This window comes from Chelonoidis abingdonii, chromosome 8 (assembly GCF_003597395.2).
Source record: "Chelonoidis abingdonii isolate Lonesome George chromosome 8, CheloAbing_2.0, whole genome shotgun sequence".
NCBI lineage: Eukaryota > Metazoa > Chordata > Testudines > Testudinidae > Chelonoidis > Chelonoidis abingdonii.
Window position 1 is genome coordinate 92,584,016 of NC_133776.1, and position 19,752 is coordinate 92,603,767.

The 19,752-nt window shown below is 46.6% G+C and overlaps 1 protein-coding gene across 3 annotated transcripts in view; it reads right to left on the reverse strand.

Moving 5' to 3' along the window:
- Positions 1–3,493: 3,493 nt before the first annotated feature.
- ATP1B4 (ATPase Na+/K+ transporting family member beta 4) overlaps positions 3,494–19,752 on the reverse strand; it is a 39,797-nt gene continuing 23,538 nt past the window's right edge. For all 3 annotated transcript variants that reach the window (XM_075068842.1, XM_032767059.2, XM_032767061.2), the window contains exons 4-9: positions 14,981–15,109; positions 11,757–11,861; positions 10,332–10,528; positions 9,354–9,410; positions 8,233–8,328; positions 3,494–6,409 (exon numbers count right to left, since the gene is read on the reverse strand). In XM_075068842.1, coding sequence (XP_074924943.1) covers positions 6,248–6,409; positions 8,233–8,328; positions 9,354–9,410; positions 10,332–10,528; positions 11,757–11,861; positions 14,981–15,109 — 746 coding nt within the window. In that variant the 3' untranslated portion in view covers positions 3,494–6,247. The remainder of the gene's footprint in view (positions 6,410–8,232; positions 8,329–9,353; positions 9,411–10,331; positions 10,529–11,756; positions 11,862–14,980; positions 15,110–19,752) is intronic.

Here is a 19,752-nt window from a genome sequence, read left to right on the forward strand (position 1 = left end):
AACCAAAAAGTGGTTCTGCTCTCTGACTTTAGCTGAGCCTATGGTTGGGGGTAAATGGGAAAACTTTGCATTCACTGGGTCCAAGTTTTCGTTCTGTCTATGTAAGGGAAGGATAATCTAGACCTCTCATCCTGTATTTCAGTTGAAGGAATTGGCCTAACTTTAAACCTCTCTTTGACTCCACAGAGGTGTGCTCTTACTCTATTTTCCAAAGTAGTTAGTATGCAAAATGGTGATTGTAAAGGATGTTATAGAAAACCACAGTAAAAGAAAGTGACCCCACCAAAGAAGGGGTGGTATGTTGGATCCAGTCAAATACCCTCCCCTATCATTAATATTGTCATACACTTTGAAGGGCCTCTGTTCCATCTTTAGGCCTTAGCAGGATGGAAGCTAGTTATCTTGAATTAAATTCTGCCACCCCTGAATGGGTACATTGGGACAGGATCATCTTCCTCCTTGGGCCCCTCTGATGCTGACCTGCAGAAGCTAGTTCTACTATTATTGTACTCTTTCATGCTAGGCCATGTGACTAGCTGGGGTGCTGGCATCATCTTTGCATGGCTGTTAGTAGCTGGCAGTAGGTTGTGTGGGAATGTGTTTAGCACTCTTCTGCCGCATGTGTTTAGGATGTTCCTGAGCCACTGCAGGGGTAGACTGCTGCAGAGCACCTCCACCTCATTTACAGACGAGCGAGATCATGGTCTGGGCCTTCATTTTACAGATTGTTTGGGTCTTGGAGATGGATGAGGGGAGCTGGGCTAATTAAGTCAAATCAGATGAGAAGCAGTCTTTTGTTTTTCAGTTTACTGGCTCACAAATTGCGTGTTCAGTCATGTGTGGATGAGCCTAGTCTCCTATAAAGAGAGAACCCATGAAGTAAGCTGTGATGTTCAGTCAATACGATATAGGAGGATATGGCACGTGAGGTGCTCAGTGTAAAGTAGAGCATGTAGTAATTCACATTCAGGGTTGCGGTCTTTAGAAGCATAGCTGCCTTTAAAAAACAAAGTTTAGTAAAAGCACACGTGGGGATTATCTACAAGAGGTGTTCAGATACACTTTAATTTGAGTGGTGTTGGGGATGGAAGATTGTACACTACTGACTTTCATTTTAGAGAAACTCGTATCACAAAAATTGCTTTGGTCCTCTTCTGACTGCAGGATCAAACCTAATCTGTAACTGCATCTTCTAATGGGACAAAAATAGGGTCCTACACAGATGTGATCTTTTCATGATGGGAACTTAATTTAAGCCCAGTGGGTTGGGTTTTTGTCTCCCATTTTTCACTCTTGCTTTCCCTGAGTGGGGAAGTGATAAATGGGCTACTCTGGGCCTAACACACATGCCTCTCAAAGCATGTCACCTCCACAATGTCGTGAGGTGGGTTCTATTCGTGCTATGCTATTCTTCAGGCTCCAGATCTGAGCTTCACACATAGCATTCTTTTAATCCGGCTGGGTGACTTTAATAGTAAAGTGCAGCAGTTTCCTACAAAAATAAAAATTAAGTGCTATTTTGGACTTCATGAGAAGTCAAAATCAAGCAACACTTTAAAATTACTGTAGAATGAAGAGTGATATAAACATGGTTCTCTGAATTTGCAAAAGATTGTACATGTGCTGATGAAGACAGTATCTATATTAAACAAAGTTAACTATGATGTTCGTCTACTTTTGCTAGTGTTAACACTCTTGATAGAGATTGCGACTTTTAAAAGCTTTATCTAAGGGGCTGGTGTGGCTTGAGTTTCAATAGCCGTGAAAACTCCTTGCTCTCCTTCACCCCATGCTCCTTTCAGGTAAGGACTGAGGCAGAAACCAGGTGGGTGGCATTTGTGCTGCCATTGATTGCATGTTCCACAGTCTGTGGATAACTTACTCCTCTTAAATTTGGTTATTAAAACTCTGAGCAGAAGGGATGGTAACAATATTTAAATGCTTTTTTCATAATGGCAAACGCTAGAGGTTATAGACAGCATGTTATATTTTTAATATAAAGAAGAAAAGGACTTTAACATGTGATTATGGATGAAAAGGGACTTCTGTATATGTGCTCTCTATGGCCCTGGCACTTCAAACTATTGAAGTTAATCAGCAGGGCTCAGTACTTGGCAGGAGTGAGCCCTATACATCTTCTGAATCCAGTCTTTTTAGTTTACCAGCAAAACATGCAGCAATTATAAAATGTGTTCACATGTCAACACAACTACCAATAAAATTCTGATTGCTGAATCTGTATTGCTCATGGAAGCCTGGGATATACAGAGAACACAGCTTGATCTTCAGATACTAGGGACAGTTTCTAATATTCTTGCCTTGAAAAGTCTTGTTCTGATCTGTCAACTACCCTACATTGATCTGGGTGTTATTGACAGATGCCTCACTAAATGTAAGTGATTGAAGTAATTCTGTATATTTGGAGGATGGCAGAGAGGCCACCATTTTCACATGTAAGTACTAAAGCTAAGTATCTATAGGGATTAAATATTTAGACACATAAGTTCCTTGATTTTTAGAGGTGCTGAGCACCCATAAATCCACTTGATGTCTTGGGAGTTGTGGGTGCTCATATTTAGATGTCTGAATGTGGATTTGCTTAAACACGCAGGTTTGAAAACTTTGACTAAAGTTAGTATCACATGCTGGTCTTTCTTCTGCCTGGAAAACTAATAAAATTACAGCTGGGGTGATTTTGTCCCAATATGATTAAATCCCACTCCCCACCCACAGATTTATTGCATTAAAAAAAAATAGTGGTGGAAGCCCAGTTATAAAGCTCAAACCTCAGTAACTGGAGTCAGCTAGCCTTGTTTAGGATAGATATTTAGGCCTGTTTACAAAGGCCTATACTATAAGAATTTAGGTGTATTTTTATCAGCTAGTTATAAAAGTATAAAAATTAAAATTACTGTTTTGTTTAAGGTTTTTTAACACTGTGACAGTTTGAGGCCCTGTTTTTATGCTAAGCTTTTGGCTAAGCAGCAGAGGCAGCCATAAGCTGGGAAGTGTATGGTCATTCTTACATTCCAAACTAGTCATATTAAAATAAGATACTATTGGGCTGTTTGAAATACAATGCTGTTCTGATATTCCTGTCACCTCCAGAGAAAGGGAAGAGGAAAGGGTCAGGGGGAGAACAGGAACAGGAGATGTGGGTGGGGAAATTAAAATTGTTTCGCTAAGGGTGGGGGAAACAAGAAATAAAAACAGCCACGGAAGGCTCTGTGGTGTCAAAGCTGAAAAGGGAAACACTAAGGGGGGGGGGGGGAAACTAAAATCATGCTTGCTAAAAGTTTACCCCAATCAACATGAAATAGTTTGCACTGTCAAACTTCGGGTAGTGTTGCTCTCTGTTCATGCAAAAAGAATCAGGAAAGTAAGAGTAAAAAAATAAGCCCCCAAAAAAGCCTGCTCCAGGTACTGTCTCAAGCATGTGAAGTCTGGACCTAAGAAAATGGGCTGAGTGATTCCATTCATCACATGTACCAGAGACTGTACAATTTTTTTTAAATCATTCCTAAATGGAGACAGTGCAAACTCACTCTCAATAATATGTTGTATTGCTGCAACAAGGGTGGCCTGTACTACACAGGTGCCTGTAGTGAAGGCTGTGCCCTGTTCCCGGGGTGGGTACTCCAACCACACTGACAGGTGGATGGCCATAAAGTATATTAAATTAAGGCTTATGGTTGAAAAAGAAGGGATGGATAAATTGTCACAAGCAACAGATGCTGGCAGTAATCAAGCTCCAATTGCTGGTGTGAGAAGGAGATTGGAATGAGCAAAGAAATATTTCCTCACATGCATAGAGCATACACAGCCCCATAGTAGCCGAGTAAGAAGCTCAGACATCTAGTCTTTAGGCTTCTGTGCAGGAGATGGAGAAGAGGAAGTACTTAACCCCATATTGGCCTGAAGAGTCACTGCAATCTAGCAACTCAATGACTTCCATGTAGCCTGTAGAAGCAGTTGTGCTGGCTTGCAAAATTATTCCCAGGTAGTCTCCAGGAGCAGCACTCGTGCGTCCCAGGAAGAGCCTATTCAGCCCTCTTCAACTGCAGTGAAGGTTTCAAATCCATGTGAAATCTTCCTGTGAGGACAGCGGGGGTAAGTGATGAGAGCCTCTGTGCCGGGTGTAATGTCACAAAGGTTCTTTTAAGACTGTCTCAAAAACAAAGGGACCATGTTTCTCAAACTTGGAATCTCTGAGCTAAGAATGTACCCAGCGTCTGCAAGAGCTCTAACAAACTTGGACTCAGTTTCTAGAGCTTCACAGGCATAGAGGGAAACATTGTACACTGCTGCCTGTGGAGTTCCATATTACCTGAGGCAAAATCTTTCTCATCATGTTGAAACAGAATGGGGAGAGGAGCCAGATCTGTACGTCACTCTGTAATACATCAGTACATATCCTAGGAATACTGAGGGGGAGAGAATCCCAATGGTAAATTCCTGTCATGTATGCCACAGATTTACCAGAAGAGAGAGCCCCAATTAGTGAAACCGAGTGAGAACTAAGGGCCGAAGGCTGTTAGCACACTTAGGTTAACAGGGTTGCACAGGTGTCATCATGAGGATGATATGATGATGATGATGATGATGATAGGGATACACAGATGTAGCTGGGGGCAGAATGGCCTGCAGACCTCTATTACTAATGCAGGTGTGAAAAATGGAAAGACTCAACTGAATGGTCAGAGCTCAGTGTGAATTTGCAGGAGTGTCAGACAAAAATACCCATTTCTCTTTTATCTTGCAGACGGAAATCAGTGAATGAATTGGAACCCCCCCCATCATTGTTACAGTAATTGTATAGGGCAGAACTTTCTTTAAAAAATAGCAGTAGCAGGGCTCAGCATTCATAAGCCCTGCGCTAACAAAGCAGAGGTCATAGCCCAGCACTCTTGACCAATCCTAAAGTAACAAAGCAACATTGACAATCTTGTACTCTCAAGCAGCCCCACATAAACAAGCTGCATAGCCCAGCACTCTTGCAATAATAAATCAGAGAGTGCAAGCACAACAAAAGAAACATTTCAATTGCTACGTCCGTGAGGTTGATCTAAACAGCTGTGGGTGAAACAAATTATTGTGAGAATTCTGAATGCTGAAGTGATAGGGCCTGGTTAACCAACTGGCCAGTCACCAGCAGGGACAAAAATCCCACACAGTACACTGAGAATGAGATCACACCGTTAATTTCACCCATAAGGAGAAATGGCTACATGTTCTCCCATACCTCTCTGGCTTTTAAAGACATTATCACTGTGATCTTGTGGGCACTGAGGGGTGAAGGGTTTGAAAAGTTTGGGGGCAGTGAGCTGCGCTCTGCATGGCCATACAGAGTCCGCTTCAGTTCCCAGCTCTGGGCTGGGTGGAAGGAGACCCTTGTTTCCTAGCAATCTCTTCCTGCCAGTGTGACTTGCTGGGAGTCTAGGAGAGAGAAGCTTCTTTCAGTCTGGTGGACTCAAAGGGCCATGCAGAGAGAGGAAGAGTGTATTAAAGGAGGGAAAGGGGAATGTGTTTATCCTCCCAGCTCAAAGGTGGAGGGAACAGTCCTAAAGATTCATAAATGACAATTTATTCCCTATTATAGCTTCCTCTTTCCAATTGCAGCCAGTATCTTACACGTATCAAGACATGGTTGAAGCTACCACTGTGAATACTGCTGTGCTGAGTTGGGCTGATGTCCCCAGGCACAGTGGCTCCTGCAGTGCCAGGGCTTCTGGACTCAAGGGATTTTGAGATGGGCCATTTTACTTGATTTTTATTAGTTTTCACATGTAACCCAAAAGATTGTGGGAGTGCCCTCCACTACTGATTCATGTAGTTTCTACCTGGGAAATGTACTTAAAACTATGATAAAAAGTAAAATATAAGGTCAGGAATGTTCCTTTTGAAGTGACTCTATGAAAATAGTATTAAAATGTCCTGTAAGCATTTAAAATCAATATTGAAATGTTTTACCAGGGCCCTCTACCTGTAGTTACAAGACTGGATCTATAATGCCAATAAGACTTGTTAAGCATTTACATTTAAAAAATGTAGCTCCTCAGTCTATATTATGTGCGGTTGTCTCTCTCTCTATACAAAAATCCAATAAAGACGTGTCTAACTTATTTTGGAAACAATTTGTCTGTTTCCCTAACAAAAAAGGTGCTATATTCTGCCATTATGTTTAAAAGGTGGAGTGGAAAAAGCACCTGCTTGCGTAAAGAAAGTGCTTGGTGAATGTTTGCATGGGCTACATTCCGATGCTGAGTGTAAAGATGATTCGGCCCAGGAAACGATCATTAGTCACATTATTCACAATTCCTTCCCCATTCAGTCTGCACTGAATGGGGACAAAATCATTCTTCTTCACATCTGTGAAGTGCAGAGCCACCAGCGGGGAGGTGTAGTTGACCTGAAAAGGTGAGACACTGGATCAGCACAACAGTTGAGAGGGTAGGGAAAACATCAAATACTCTGTGCCACAGTCAATGGAATAGAAAAATGGGCCTGATCCTGTGGTGGTGTCAATGGGCTTAGCCCTATGGACTCATGAGGACCACGGAAGCTAAGCTGATTTGCACCAGACTGAGGCTCTGACCCAGTATGTTTGAAAATGATGGGGCACATTTGAGTTCTCTAATATAATATTCCTTGCAGGTTGATTTGCTGCTATTCAAGCCAGAAGCCGTGATAAGTAGGGGAGGCTAACGAGGTTATAAAATACTTTCTGCCGCCTTAAACTGTTGCTGCTTTGTCTGCAGTAATAATAAAGAAAAATAGTCCTGTTCCCTGTGATCAGTGTGCCCGATGTATGTGGTCCTGGGAAACCAAGGTCGGGGCATTCAGCTCACGTTTCACAAGGGAGCTGTTATTTGCCCTCACATACATTACATCTGTTTTCACGATGGGAATTTTGTTGCTCCCACATCTCTGTCTGAACTCTTATTTTGAATGTGTTCTGCTCACCTAAACCACCCCGGGCCTAATCCTGCAAATAGAATCAGAGATGTGTGGGACTGGAAGGACCCTCACTAGGTCATCCAGTCCAGTCCCTGGCACTCAAGGCAGGATTAAGTAATAACTAGCCCATTTCTGTCAGGGCTTTGTCTATCCTGTTCTCAAAAACCTCCAATGACAGAGATTCCACGACCTCCCTCGGCAATTTGTTCCTGTGCTTGACTAACAGGAAGTTTTTCCTACTGTCCAACCTAAACCTCCCTTGCTGCAATTTAAGCCCATTGCTTTGTGTCCTATCCTCAGAGGTTAAGGAGATCATTTTTTTCACTTCAGCTTTTATGTACTTGAAAATTGTTACCGCTTCCCCTCTATCTTCTCTTCTCCAGACTAAACAAACCCAGTTTTTTTTAATCTTTCCTCATAGGTCATGTTTTCTAGCAGGGCCGGCTCCAGGGTTTTTGCCACCCCAAGCAGCAAAAAAAAAAAAAAAAAAAGCCACAATCACAATCAGCTGTACCGCCGCTGCTTCAGTCTTTGGCAACAATTCGGCAGCTGGTACTTCCCTCTGAGAGGAAGTGAGGGACTCGCCGCCAAATTGCTGCTGAAAAGCTGGACATGCCGCCCCTTCCCCTTGGCCACCCCAAGCACCTGCTTGCTGGGCTGGTCCCTGGAGCTGGCCCTGTTTTCTAGACCTTTAATCATTTTTGTTGCTCTGAACTTTCTCCAATTTGTTCACATCTTTCCCAAAACATGGTGCCCAGGACAGGACACACTACTCCAGATGTAAATAGGCCCATTGCAAACTAGGGCCGAACTTTTCGAAAGTGGTCACTGATTTGGGGTAGCTCAATTTTTGTCTGCCCAACTTGAGCATGTTGGTCCTCACTAAGAAACAGGCCCTACACATTCCAAGTTGGGCATCCTAAAGCCAAGCCACCCCAAATCAGTGGCCACTTTGGAAAATATCAGCCTATGGCACTACTACTGTCAGCATATTGAACATGACCAAGCCCCTGATAAATGTTATCATGCTCATTTTACAGATGGGGTAACTGAGGCACACAAGGTGCTCACACAGCGAGTCAGTGTCAGAGCCAGAAATACAGCACAGGAGTCCTACCTGCTAGCCCCCACTGACTACTAGTTCACAGTGCCTCCCTGCTGGGCTGTGCTTTCCAGCCAGGCGCACTTTGCAAACAACTACCCCTGTCCCTCTCTTTCTCCAAGGAGAGATTAAAGAGAAGCCAACAGAGCATTAACCGCCAAGTCTCTACTTACGTGAGTGAGCTTGCCATAGTAGGGATAGTACATGAGATCAAATGTTCCATTGCCTGGGTAGAAGTCCACTGATTTAAGAGCACTTTCATTGCCTTTCTGTGATTAAAAATAGGCAGGTGTGTAGTCAGGCAGTATAGTACAGCTCCCCTCAGATCAACAACACAACGGGGCTTTGGTGGGTACCTCTGGAGAGCCCCAGCACAAACGGACTAGGTATTTTGTCACCTATATATACAGAGCACATTTACTAATAGAACCAGCTGCTGCTGGAATACATCAGAAAACAAGTGCGCCATCACCAACAGGACACAGGTCATGTTTGCTTCCTATAAATCCGTCTCCATGCTTCACCGCCTCCTCATCAGTAGCTAAAGGCCTGGGTCTAACTCCCACTGAAGCCAGCGATAGTCTTGTCCAGGCCCTGAATGCTGGTCATGGACAGAATGGGGGCCACTCTCATTCCCTCTCTGTCTACGGACCTGCTCGTAGGAGGGGCCGAGCCGAGCACCCTCTGCTGCTGGCATCACTGGACGCTGGAAGGGCTCAGCATTCCCCAAGAGATGTTTGAGCTCACACAAGATCAAGCCCCAAATGGAGAGGTGCAGGATAATTCTTAGCACTGTCCACCTTCACAGAGCTTTACAAACCTGCAGCCCTCATTCAGTCAGTGGTCCCTACAATGTTCTCAACGCAGGGGCTGGTGAAACATTCTGGGTCAAAGTCATCCCAGGTGTAACTCCATCGCAATTCGTCATCAACAGGGACTGGGGGGCAGGGGCTGCTCCATGTTTTTTTCCACCCCAAGCGCTGGAGGCAGACGGCTTTCAGCAGCGCTGGTCCCGTGGATTTGGCGGCACGCCTGCGGGAGGTCCGCCATTCCTGTGCCTTCGGCGTAACTGCCGCCGAATTGCTGCTGAAGCTGCAGGACCGGTGGACCTCCTGCAGACATGCCGGTGAAGGCAGCCTGACTGCCGCCCTCACGGTGACCAGCAGGCCGCCCCCCCTGCAGCTTGCCATCCCAGGCACAAGCTTGCTGCGCTGGTGCCTGGAGCCACCCCTGCTGGGGGAAGAGGGTGTAAGGCCCTTTCTGCAAATAACACTGGAGATACTGAAAGAATTACCTGAATGGCACAGTTCACGCTCACAGGCGTCCCATAGCCAGGTCGATAGCCTATGATCTGCGAAAAGAAAAGCCATTCATGCTTCTATGAGATGCGAAGCCTGGCCTGTGATACCCATCCAATATCACCTGCCCCCTCCAAAGGTTTCTCTCTCTCTCTCCATCTTAAGCTTATTTATCTGATCATATTGCATATGAATGCAAGTTATCTTGGAGGCATTTTCTGCCATCAGCCAATTATGTCATTCACCCCAAAGGGGGGTGCACATGCCCACTTGTGAGCTCCCAGAACTCAGGAATGGAGAAGTCCGACAGACTCTCTGCCCCTTCAAGTTGAGGCTATACAATAAAATCTGCATGTAGCCCCCCCACCCCCTTTAAAATTTTTCTGAACGTTTTCCAGTATGATGTTCACCCTTTAAAAAAAGAGCCAGGTTTACTAGGTAACCAATTTGTGCTGTTTCCTCAAATGGCCACTTGACCCCTGCTTGACAGACAAATAGAAGCATACGTACTGAAAATGACTACACTGATCACAATCAAAAGGCCAGCCCCTAGTTCTTCAAAAGCTTTTCCAAGCAGCTGATGAATTATCTCTACATTTATTTTGCCAGCAACATACCCTTTGATTCTATGATATTTGAAGATTTCAGATTATGCATTGTTCTTTAAAAATGCACAATTATAAAGAAAGCAGTGTATGGGACATGATCTCAAAAAATAACTTAATATCTGGAAAGAAATCCCGGCAAAGAATTAATTTCTTGTTGCCTATTTCTTGACCAAATCAAGTGACAGGGGGCTTTGCAAATTTTCTTTGATGGATTGTCTCCACCTGGGACTGGAGCTGCTGGTTTCCACCTGATATGGGAAGCTGATTTTACTGGCTCAGGGAATTAGCCTAGTTTTAAACCCAGTGTAACGATTAATTTATAGTACTGCCCAAGGAGGGAATTAAAATTACTGGCTTTTTCGGTACCCGGTTCATCTTCAGCAAGATGCATGGCTGGCCTGTAGAGTAGCCAAATGTGGGATCCTCAATCCCAGAACAGTTCTGCAGCTGTGATCGCTTGAACTGACAGGCTTTCTTCTCTTCGCTTTCTGTGCCGTCTTGAACAAAGTATTGGCCTGCTGGGCACTCAATGTTCTTTTCCTCTTGAACGTTGTCATCATAAGCTAAGGTGAACCAAGAGCTGCTAGTTAATGCTTTTCGGACCATCACAATCTAGCCAAACATCAAGGCTGCAATTGTTAAAGGCACCAGAGAGAGTTGGAAAAATCCCTTCCCAAAAGACAAGGTTTAATACTCGCTTCAGCAGAGGTTCCATGTATGGAAACCGCACCGACTTTATCACGCCCCTCACTTTAATGGTGGGGAAACTGAGGCACCACGTGATGAGCTCTCGTGTCAAGATTATACATTTGGGACTTGATCTGTAAAGACTTATGCATGTGCTTAACTTCAGTCCTGTTCACTTCAGTGGGACCTCTACTCATGGCACCTAAAGCTAAGTATATGCAGAAATCTTCATGGGATTGGGACCTTAGTCAATGGCAGGGCTGGAAATAGAGCCTAGACATTCACTCCTCTCCCGTTCACATTCCAGCCCCTCCCAATGGGAGTTCTGTACAAGGAGCACCTGCGGAAATAGCCCTTAGCTTCTTCAGCCTGAAAAATGGATGAATGGCTGTGGATGTAGGAACATGGGTTTTTATGGCTTAGTTTGTACTTCACCTTTTCTTCAGACTACGTTCCTATTTATTGCAATGGCAACTGAAAGCAAAGGAGTTGGACTTGCTGCTGTGCAGTCTACTAAGGAGCAGAGCCAAGCCCTTCCTAACTGTGGGCTTGTGATGCTGACAAGCCTTTCCCCGGCCTATTCTCCCATCCTTCTGGGGCTCCCACGTGGTTTGTTTCCATGCAGTTTGCTCTGTCGATAGGAGGCCATCTGCAGGGAGACAAGGCCTGCGCGTTGTCAGCAGGATGCCATGGCAGGAGTGAAAAGCAGCACTGAAAACTTGGGAAGTGAAAGAAAAACTCGGGAGTAAGAGGAGTGAACGCCCAGGTTCATTTCACTCTGAGGAAGCTGCCAAAGTGAACTGCAGGATGTTGCAGGAGAAATCATTAGAAAGGGGCGTCTACCCCCACCCCATTTCCTATTCAGCCCTGCCCAGATTTGGACATGCACATTGTCCTCTCCTAGAGCCTCTGTAACAGCTCTTTTGCAAATGTCACTGAGCTATTGACACCAGTTTAGCTTACATGATGTATAGGCTGGGCACCACCTCGTTCACGTTGCCCAGTGTCTGGAGGGCTTTTTACTGTTCATAGAAGGTAACAGAAAAGCTACTAGAACAAAGTTATATAAAGACTGTGCTTTCTGTAAAGCTCCAGTCACTTTACCTTGTAGGAAGTGATGCATGCTGTTCACATAAGGTGTCCATGTGCTGGGTTCAGAGACATTGAAGGCAATGGTAAATCCATGTAAGTATGGTCTAATCATTACTCCTGGTAAATAAAAAAGGCCCTTGTAGTATTAACCAGTCGCGGAGATTCTGTTGGCTCAGGTATTTATGTGCAAAGGGTTCATTTGGGTAATGCAGATCAATATTTATTATTTAACATTGCATTATTTCATTATTTATTTTTAAGGCTATGGTCATGGGTATTTTTAGTGAAAGTCACAGACAGGTCACGGGCAGTAAACCTGTCCGTGACTTTTACTATATACTCCTGACTAAAACTTGGGAGGTGAGGGTTCGGGATGGCGGCCCTGGGGGCGCTGCAGGTGTTGGGGGGGGACACCTGGGGGCGGTGCCACAGGTCCTGGAGGGGTGCGGCCTGGGGGGTCACCACGGGTACTTGTGGGGGGGGGAGACATGGCCGAGGAGGTGCCACAGGTGAATGGGGGGCGTTGGTGGGCCTGGGGCAGGCTCCCTGTCCTACCTGGCTCCTGGGAAGTAGTGACCCCAGCTCCATGTGCTGCCTCCGCTCTGCCCCAAGCCCCAGTTCTCCAGCTCCCATTGGCTGGGAACTGTGGCCAGTGGGAGCTGCAGGGGCGGTGCCTGCGGGTGGAGGCAGCACATGGAGTTAGGAGCTGAGGGAGGGGATCTGCTGTCGCCCTTCTGGGGAGCCCCCTCCAGGTAAGCAACACCCCACAGCCCAACCTCCAGCCCTGTGCTCCCCCACACCCAAACTCCTGCTTCTGGAGGGTGGGGGAGCCCGAGACTGCCCCAGCAGCAGGCATTGTGCCTGACCCACGGGCTGCCCGAGCTGCTCAGTGGACCCTGGGCCAGGTGCACCAGCCGCTGAAGTCACAGAGGTCATGGAAAGTCCTGACAAACACGGAGCCTTATTTATTTAGCATTTATATTGTGCTAGCACCTAAGGGCCTGTGATGGCGCATCTGCCCAATGCTGGACCATCAGGGGTTAATAGAGCCATAGGTAGGCTGCACAGGAGGCAGCCAATCAGCGCTGGGCAGGCCCATATAAGAAGGGCTGCAGGGCAGAGAAGTTCCAGTTGCTCCCTGGCACTCGAGGAGGGAAGCCTGGCTGCCTTGCAGAAGAAAACTAGCACACTGGACAGAGCAGTGCTGCTAGCAGCATCCAGGGGGAGCTAAAGATGGCTCCTGGTCAGCTGCAGGGATTCGGAGGCTGAGGGCCTGGGGTAAGGGTCAGGGGCGTAGCCAGGTGGAAGGAACAGGGGGAGCAGAAGAACAAAAGGCTCCACCCACTGCGGTGCCTTAACTGACAGGGCAGCGCTCTGGGTCTTTGGTGGTATTTTGGCAGCAGGACCTTCACTGAGAGTGCTGGGAGCTGCAGGGAAGTGACCCAGGGAAATGAACTAAGGAGTCGGCGGGGACACAGCAAGTGGAGGCCATCTACTGAGTCCCAGGCTGGGACCTGGTGTAGTGGGCGAGCCCAGGTCCCCTCCACCGCTTGCCACTGAGGAAATGGCCAAACAATTGGCTGCAGTTGCCACTGAGGAAAGTGGCTGGACAGTGGACTGCAGTTCCCCCGGAAGGGGGAGAACAGCAAGTGACACAGCTGGAGGGCTGTGTCATGGAGAGGATGCTGCAGTCCTGGGAGTGACGTGGGCCCTGGAGCAGGGCACGCTGGCTAGAAGAGCTAATCCCCAGGACAGCCAGCAGGAGGCGCTGCAGTGGTGAGTGAACCTCATCACAGGGGCACAACCAGGTTCTCTCCTGTTGTGTTAGGTACTGTAGAAATACATAAAAAATTACAGTGCTGCCTTGTGAGTTAGCAAATGAATGTAAGCTACTACCTGATTTCATGGGGAGGGTTTAAGACTGAGAGGCTGATTTTCCTCTCATTCGTTTTACACCAGAGTAACTCCACTGACTTCAAGGAGGTGCCTTCTGATTTACCACAGCAAAAGTGAAAGGAGATTCAAGCCTTTTGGGGAATATGCCTGTTCATGGTCCCCAAAGATCTTAGTAAGGCAAGGGGAGGGATAGCTCAGTGGTTTGAGCATTGGCCTGCTTAAACTCAGTGTTGTGAGTTTAATCCTTGAGGGGGCTACTTAGGGAACTGGTGTAAAAATCTGTCTGGGGATTAGTCCCACTTTGAGTAGGGGGTTGGACTAGATGACCTCCTGAGGTCCCTTCTAACTCTAAAATATTCTATGAAAGCAAGGACATGTGATGAATCAAATGGAAACAGACAAGCAGGAAAAACACATTTTAAAAAATCATTTAAACAGTGCTTCCATTTCACCAAAGAAGATGTAAAAAGGCCAAAACATTATTATTATTTTTTTTTGCTTTGATTTCACCTTTAAGACTTCAGTTTAAAGAGGCATCAGTTGAACTGAACAATCATTCTACTAATCACTTGTCATGGAAATGTCTTGAGAGTAAATTAGAATGGATACTTCATGTTAGGGTATTTAAGAGGATTGTATCTTCTTGAGAGATCATTTGACTTGAAGACCTCTAGTATCATTCATGACACCATTATATCAGCATGTATATTCTGTATCATAATTGATTATAATAATCATAGTTACTGGTTGCTGACTGTGGGCTTGACATTGTGCAAACATACAGTAAGTGTAAGTACACTTCCTGCCTCCAGGAACTTACAATATAAATTACTAATCATTTTACTGAACTTCTAGAAATGGACGTGAATCCTCCGCTTCTAACAGGAGAGGACAGGACTCTGGCCATTAAAATACAGTGGGCCAGATCTTCAGCTGGGGCAAATGCATGCAGTGCCACTGCCTTGCTTTACACCAGCTGAGAATCTGGCCCAATGTGGAAAATTAACATTCTGCAAGTTCTCAGGGAAACGACCACTGTCTCTTTGGCTGCATCCTTCCAGGTTAACACATATCACTCCAGCAGGCTCTTCTTGATGCTCCTTACCTTTGAAAAGACTGCTCCAGGCATGACAAAAAATGGGCAGTTTTAATCTGCTTTGCGGAACCTCATGTTAAATTTCTCCGTTGAGGAAATGGAATGGCAGCTACCTAACTCATGCACTTCCAGAAGCCGCAAAGACAGAACTTCCATGTAGGTGGCTACCGAGACTATTCCTACAGTCGTAGGTCAGCATGGGGCTCGGAGGGCAGTCGGGGAATGGCAGAGTTGCAGTGCTTACCTGGTGGCGAAACTCTGTCCCTGTACGTAGGTGTGTAGGGGCTCAGAGTGAGCAGCAACCCATATATACAAAAGGAGAACATCCCAGCCAGAAACATATAGAAAATGAGGTAAAAGAGTAAGATCAAGCCTGCAAAACACAAGGACATGTTGTTAGCACAGTTGCTAGCACTTTCACCCTCACAAAGGACAGGCCCAATCACTCTTCTTTGCATATGGAATTTGCTAACTCTGAGGGGAGTCTTTAATTAGAGAAGTGGCTTTCCCCAATTCAAACCCCCTCAAACTTTGGGAAAGCTTGGATCAGCCTGTACTTCCCAGCCAGCCACTATCTGCAACTGGCCCACACAAACCATGGATCTGAATCCTTCTGGGTGCGGGGAAAGCTCAGATTCTGAGCTCTAGCCACAATTTGCAGCCTGGCCCATCACAGTCAGAGATCGGTCTAAACAGGATCTACGTATCCACATTCCTAAACTGGATCAAACTGAACCCAGATCCCACCCACAGCAGCTTCAGACCCTCTCTGAATTACAACACTGATGTCCTAGACAAGAAGAGGCAATGAATAGCCAGCCTCTAATGAACTTTGAATTCCTTAGGAAAACTCCACAGGTAGGAAAATTGCCCTATCCCTATTCCTATCCATCCCCACAAATCCCACCATCAGCTGTTCGACATCAGGAACCAAATGGCCAGGGACCAACGCAAATAACATAGGCTAGAAATGCTGCTGCTCCGAAATACACTTTACATTTGGCTGTTTCACAAGCCCAATGTCCAGAGAACAGTTGTTGTTTTTTTTTCCAGGACCAGACTGATGGTTGGGGTTGTCTTAGGAGAATAAAACCTATGAATAAAAACCAGTAGTTTAGAAAATAAAGTGAAACCGTAACACAACCATTTCCTGGGGAGCAGTGATTCTGCTTGTAGAACAAGCCGTGAGAACACAGATGTGCACTTTCACCTCTGCATTCTCTAGGTGTTTATTTTTGGTGGAACTCTTAGTGATGGGAACTAAATGGAAAGGAAAATTCAAGGGAGGACTAAACAGGGGCTCAGCAGGGGGGCTACAGGGGAGCTTGGTAGGAGGCTGAGACTGGGGGAATCTCTGGACCTGTGGAATCCAGGCCCTCCTGGAGAAAGCTATGCTTAAGCTCTGGGTTCTGGAACAGAGAACAGGCTCCAGCCATGGGGGAGACCTGAACAGAATTCCTGGCTTTCTGGGAGTACGGCAGAGACAAAGAATTAACCCCCTGGAGAGGACAGAGCCGTGCAAACGCCACCATCTAACGTCCTCTGCGGCGGAGAGAGTAAAATCACAGAAATCCTGGGTGGGTGGACCAGGAAGCTGCAGGGGGGTGGGGACGCGAGGGACAGATGTCGGTGTGGTACCTTCCACCCTACTGCTTGGCTGTTGAGAGAGGAGCTGATGGGATCTGTATCATCAGGCAGGAGGGGGCCCAGTGAGTAACCAGTTACCTCAAAATGTCCCCCACAAGCTCTCAGCACAGCCACGCTGGTAGGGCGCTGTGGTGCCTCCTCTCCAAAGGGGCCAGATTCTGCTCTTGGTTACACGAGGTGAATCCAGCCACTCCACTAGGGTGACCAGATCACAACATTAAAATATCAGGACACATTGGGGTGCCATCAGTCTGGCACACAGTCCATCCCTACTCCTCTCAGGCTCCACCCCCACTCTGCTCCAGGTCCCACCCCCTCCCTTTTCCCACCCCCAACTGCACCCTTCCTCATCCTCTAGCCCCCTGCTGGCTTGCTGCATCCCTCCTCACCCCCCCTCCCGCCTCTGGCTTGCTTCTTCACCCTCCCAGCCCACCACTCACCCCTATGGCACTGACTTCCCCTCTGCTGGGTGGGTGCTCACCCATCCCCACCTCTTCCCACCCAAGCATCTGCCTTCACTCCGCCCCCATTCCACCCCCTTCCCCCAAGTCCCCACCTCCTCCCCTGAGCACGCCGTGTCCTCGCTCCTGCCCCCTCAAAAGCACTAAGTGCTGCCAAACAGCTGTTAGCCAGCGGGAAGCACTGGGGCGGGGAGAAGCGGGGCATGGCATGCTGCCAGGAGGGGAGGAGAAGGAAGTGAGAAGGGAGGAGCTTGGCTGCAATTTTTCCTCATGGGTGCTCCAACCCTGGAGCACCCACGGAGTTGGCTCCTCCCTCCCACTCGCCTCCTTACCTGAATATCGGGACAAATGGCGTCCCAATCATACATTGATCAGGACACAGGGCAAAGGGGGGAGGGATAGCTCAGTAGTTTGAGTATCAGTCTGCTAAACCCAGGATTAGGAATTCAATCCTTGAGGGTCCATTTAAGGAACTGGGGTAAAAATCTGTCCGGGGATTGGTCCTGCTTTGACCAGGGGGTTGGACTAGATGACCTCCTGAGGTCTCTTCCAATCCTGATATTCTATATTGGGACAGCCCCAATTTTATCAGGACATCTGGTCATCGTACACTCCACTACCATCTCCTGTGAGCCTGATTCTCCTCCCAGTTACCTGTCTGCACACTCAGGCAACTGCACTGACATCAGTGCAGTGCATCAGAGCTGAAGCCAAGCAACTGACACTCCACCTCACACCCCACAGGCTCTTCTACACAAGGGGATAGTTTTAGGCCTACACTCCCAGTTTATCTTGCTGTCCTAACCCTGCCTGGTGCAACTGATCATGCAGCCACTGCAATTCCTATGCCGACTCTGCCCAGTTGGGTCATAACACTGCTAGGTTTTTATTATTTTTATGATTATTATTATTCCATTTTGCTTTGACAAACGCTGTGCAGAATAGTATCACAGAACTAGCCTGGACTCTTGAAAATCCTCGACGTAACACACAACAGCCAGCAAAGCATCCAGTGCTACCTGCCATTCAGGAATGAGGAATGCTTATAAAAAAAATATGAACTCTTTGAAGAGCAGGTCATCTGCCTTCATCATCATATACTCACTGGGAAGCCATGCTGGACCTGAAATACTCCCTTCCTTTCAGCTGGTATTTATACACGATATGAAAGCTTAGGCCGATTCCTCGTTTAGCATTCATTGTGAGGCACCTTCATTTTAAAAGTGTGATGCCTTGTTAAGTGCTCAAATGCCCTGCTCTGGAAAAACCTATTCAGCCTCCTCGTGTGAGCAGAAGAATGGGGTGGGTGTATGTGCACACACGTGTGTTACCAAAGGTTGTACAGCACTGGGATTCTAGGGACAAAATAAATGTATTGGTCTAGAAAAGAAATACGTGAATGTCAAGAATAGTTTAAGCATGGCTGGGTTCTAGAACCATTGTTTTTAAGATGTTTGGATAATTTATTATATATTCAACCCCTCAAGTGCATTCATGACGGGAAGAGGAGGCGATCTAGCATTATTAAATGAACGTTTTGACTGGAGGAGCCAGCACCACTGTTTTGAAAATTTTCAGAAAGTGAGTGTTTGATGCTTCAAGACTCACTGGAGCTTTGAGTTAATTCACACTGAGATGCAGTAAGAACTTGCAGCTTCAGTCAATGCATCCGTCCTGGCTGGGTGTCCACACAGAACTGACTCAACTCACCCATAAAGCCCTGTCCCAGCACACATGGGACCTGGTAAAATCAGCTCTAGATGCTTTGAAGACTGTCTCGCCTGTATTCCAGTTAGTCCACACTCTGAACGTGGAACACAGAACAGATTTTTGCTTGATTTTATATCTGCCACAGGAACAACAAAATCAGGCTCCATGCATGGCCAGAACAACACATGTATTCTGTGACAACACTGTAATGCCACCCGAATACCCTGAGAGAACCTGCTTCAATACGGAAATAAAACTCCCTCCAAACGCACACGCCTAGCGATCACCTACCACCCCACATTAGAACCCATATGAGGTATCATTAAACAACCACCACCTATACTTGATGGAGACCACATCCTGAAAGAACTCTTTCCTGAACCCCCTCTTTTGGCCTTTAAACAAGCCCCCAGCCTCTCCAAGCTCATCATGGATGCAAGTTCCCCACAGACTAGGACACACCAACTCAAAGCAGCACCAGACCCTGCCCAAACAACAGCTGCAAAATCTGCAGACATATCTCCACTGTTACAATAATCAACGCTCACGCCCCTGCCCCACACACCTTTCAAGATTCATGTGTCCTACACATGCCTGTCAGTCACAACATGTGGTGTACCTAAGGTGACCAGATGAGAGGGAGAAAATATCAGGACACATGGGGTGGAGGGTGTCCACTGGTGGAGCACAAAAAAAAACCCAGAAAAGCCGAGTGCTGCCAGTGGAACTAAATATCGGGACAAATTGCATCCCAACCAAAGATCAGTTGGGATGCAGAACAAACACCTAAATATCGGGATGGTCCTGATTTTATCGGGACGTCTGGTCACCCTAGGTGTACCTCATCCAATGCACTAAATGCCGCAATAGCAACTAGGTGGGACAATCACTACACTCTTGAATGAACTCATGCAGGAAAATGACAAAAGACAAAAACATCCTATCGTCTGTGGTTGAACACTTTTCACAATGCAATCATGCTATCTGATCTCAAAGGAAACCTGCACAACACGTTCAGAAGATGAGCCTGGGAGGTTAAATTCCTAACTTTGCTAGACACAAAAATCATGGACTGAACAAAGACAACTGTATTTATAGCTTATTACAGCAATCTATAACTCGTTAACCCCTGTCCCCAGCTTCCCTCGCCCGCATGCATAGGTGCCACTCCATGGGTGCTCTGGGACTGGAGCACCCA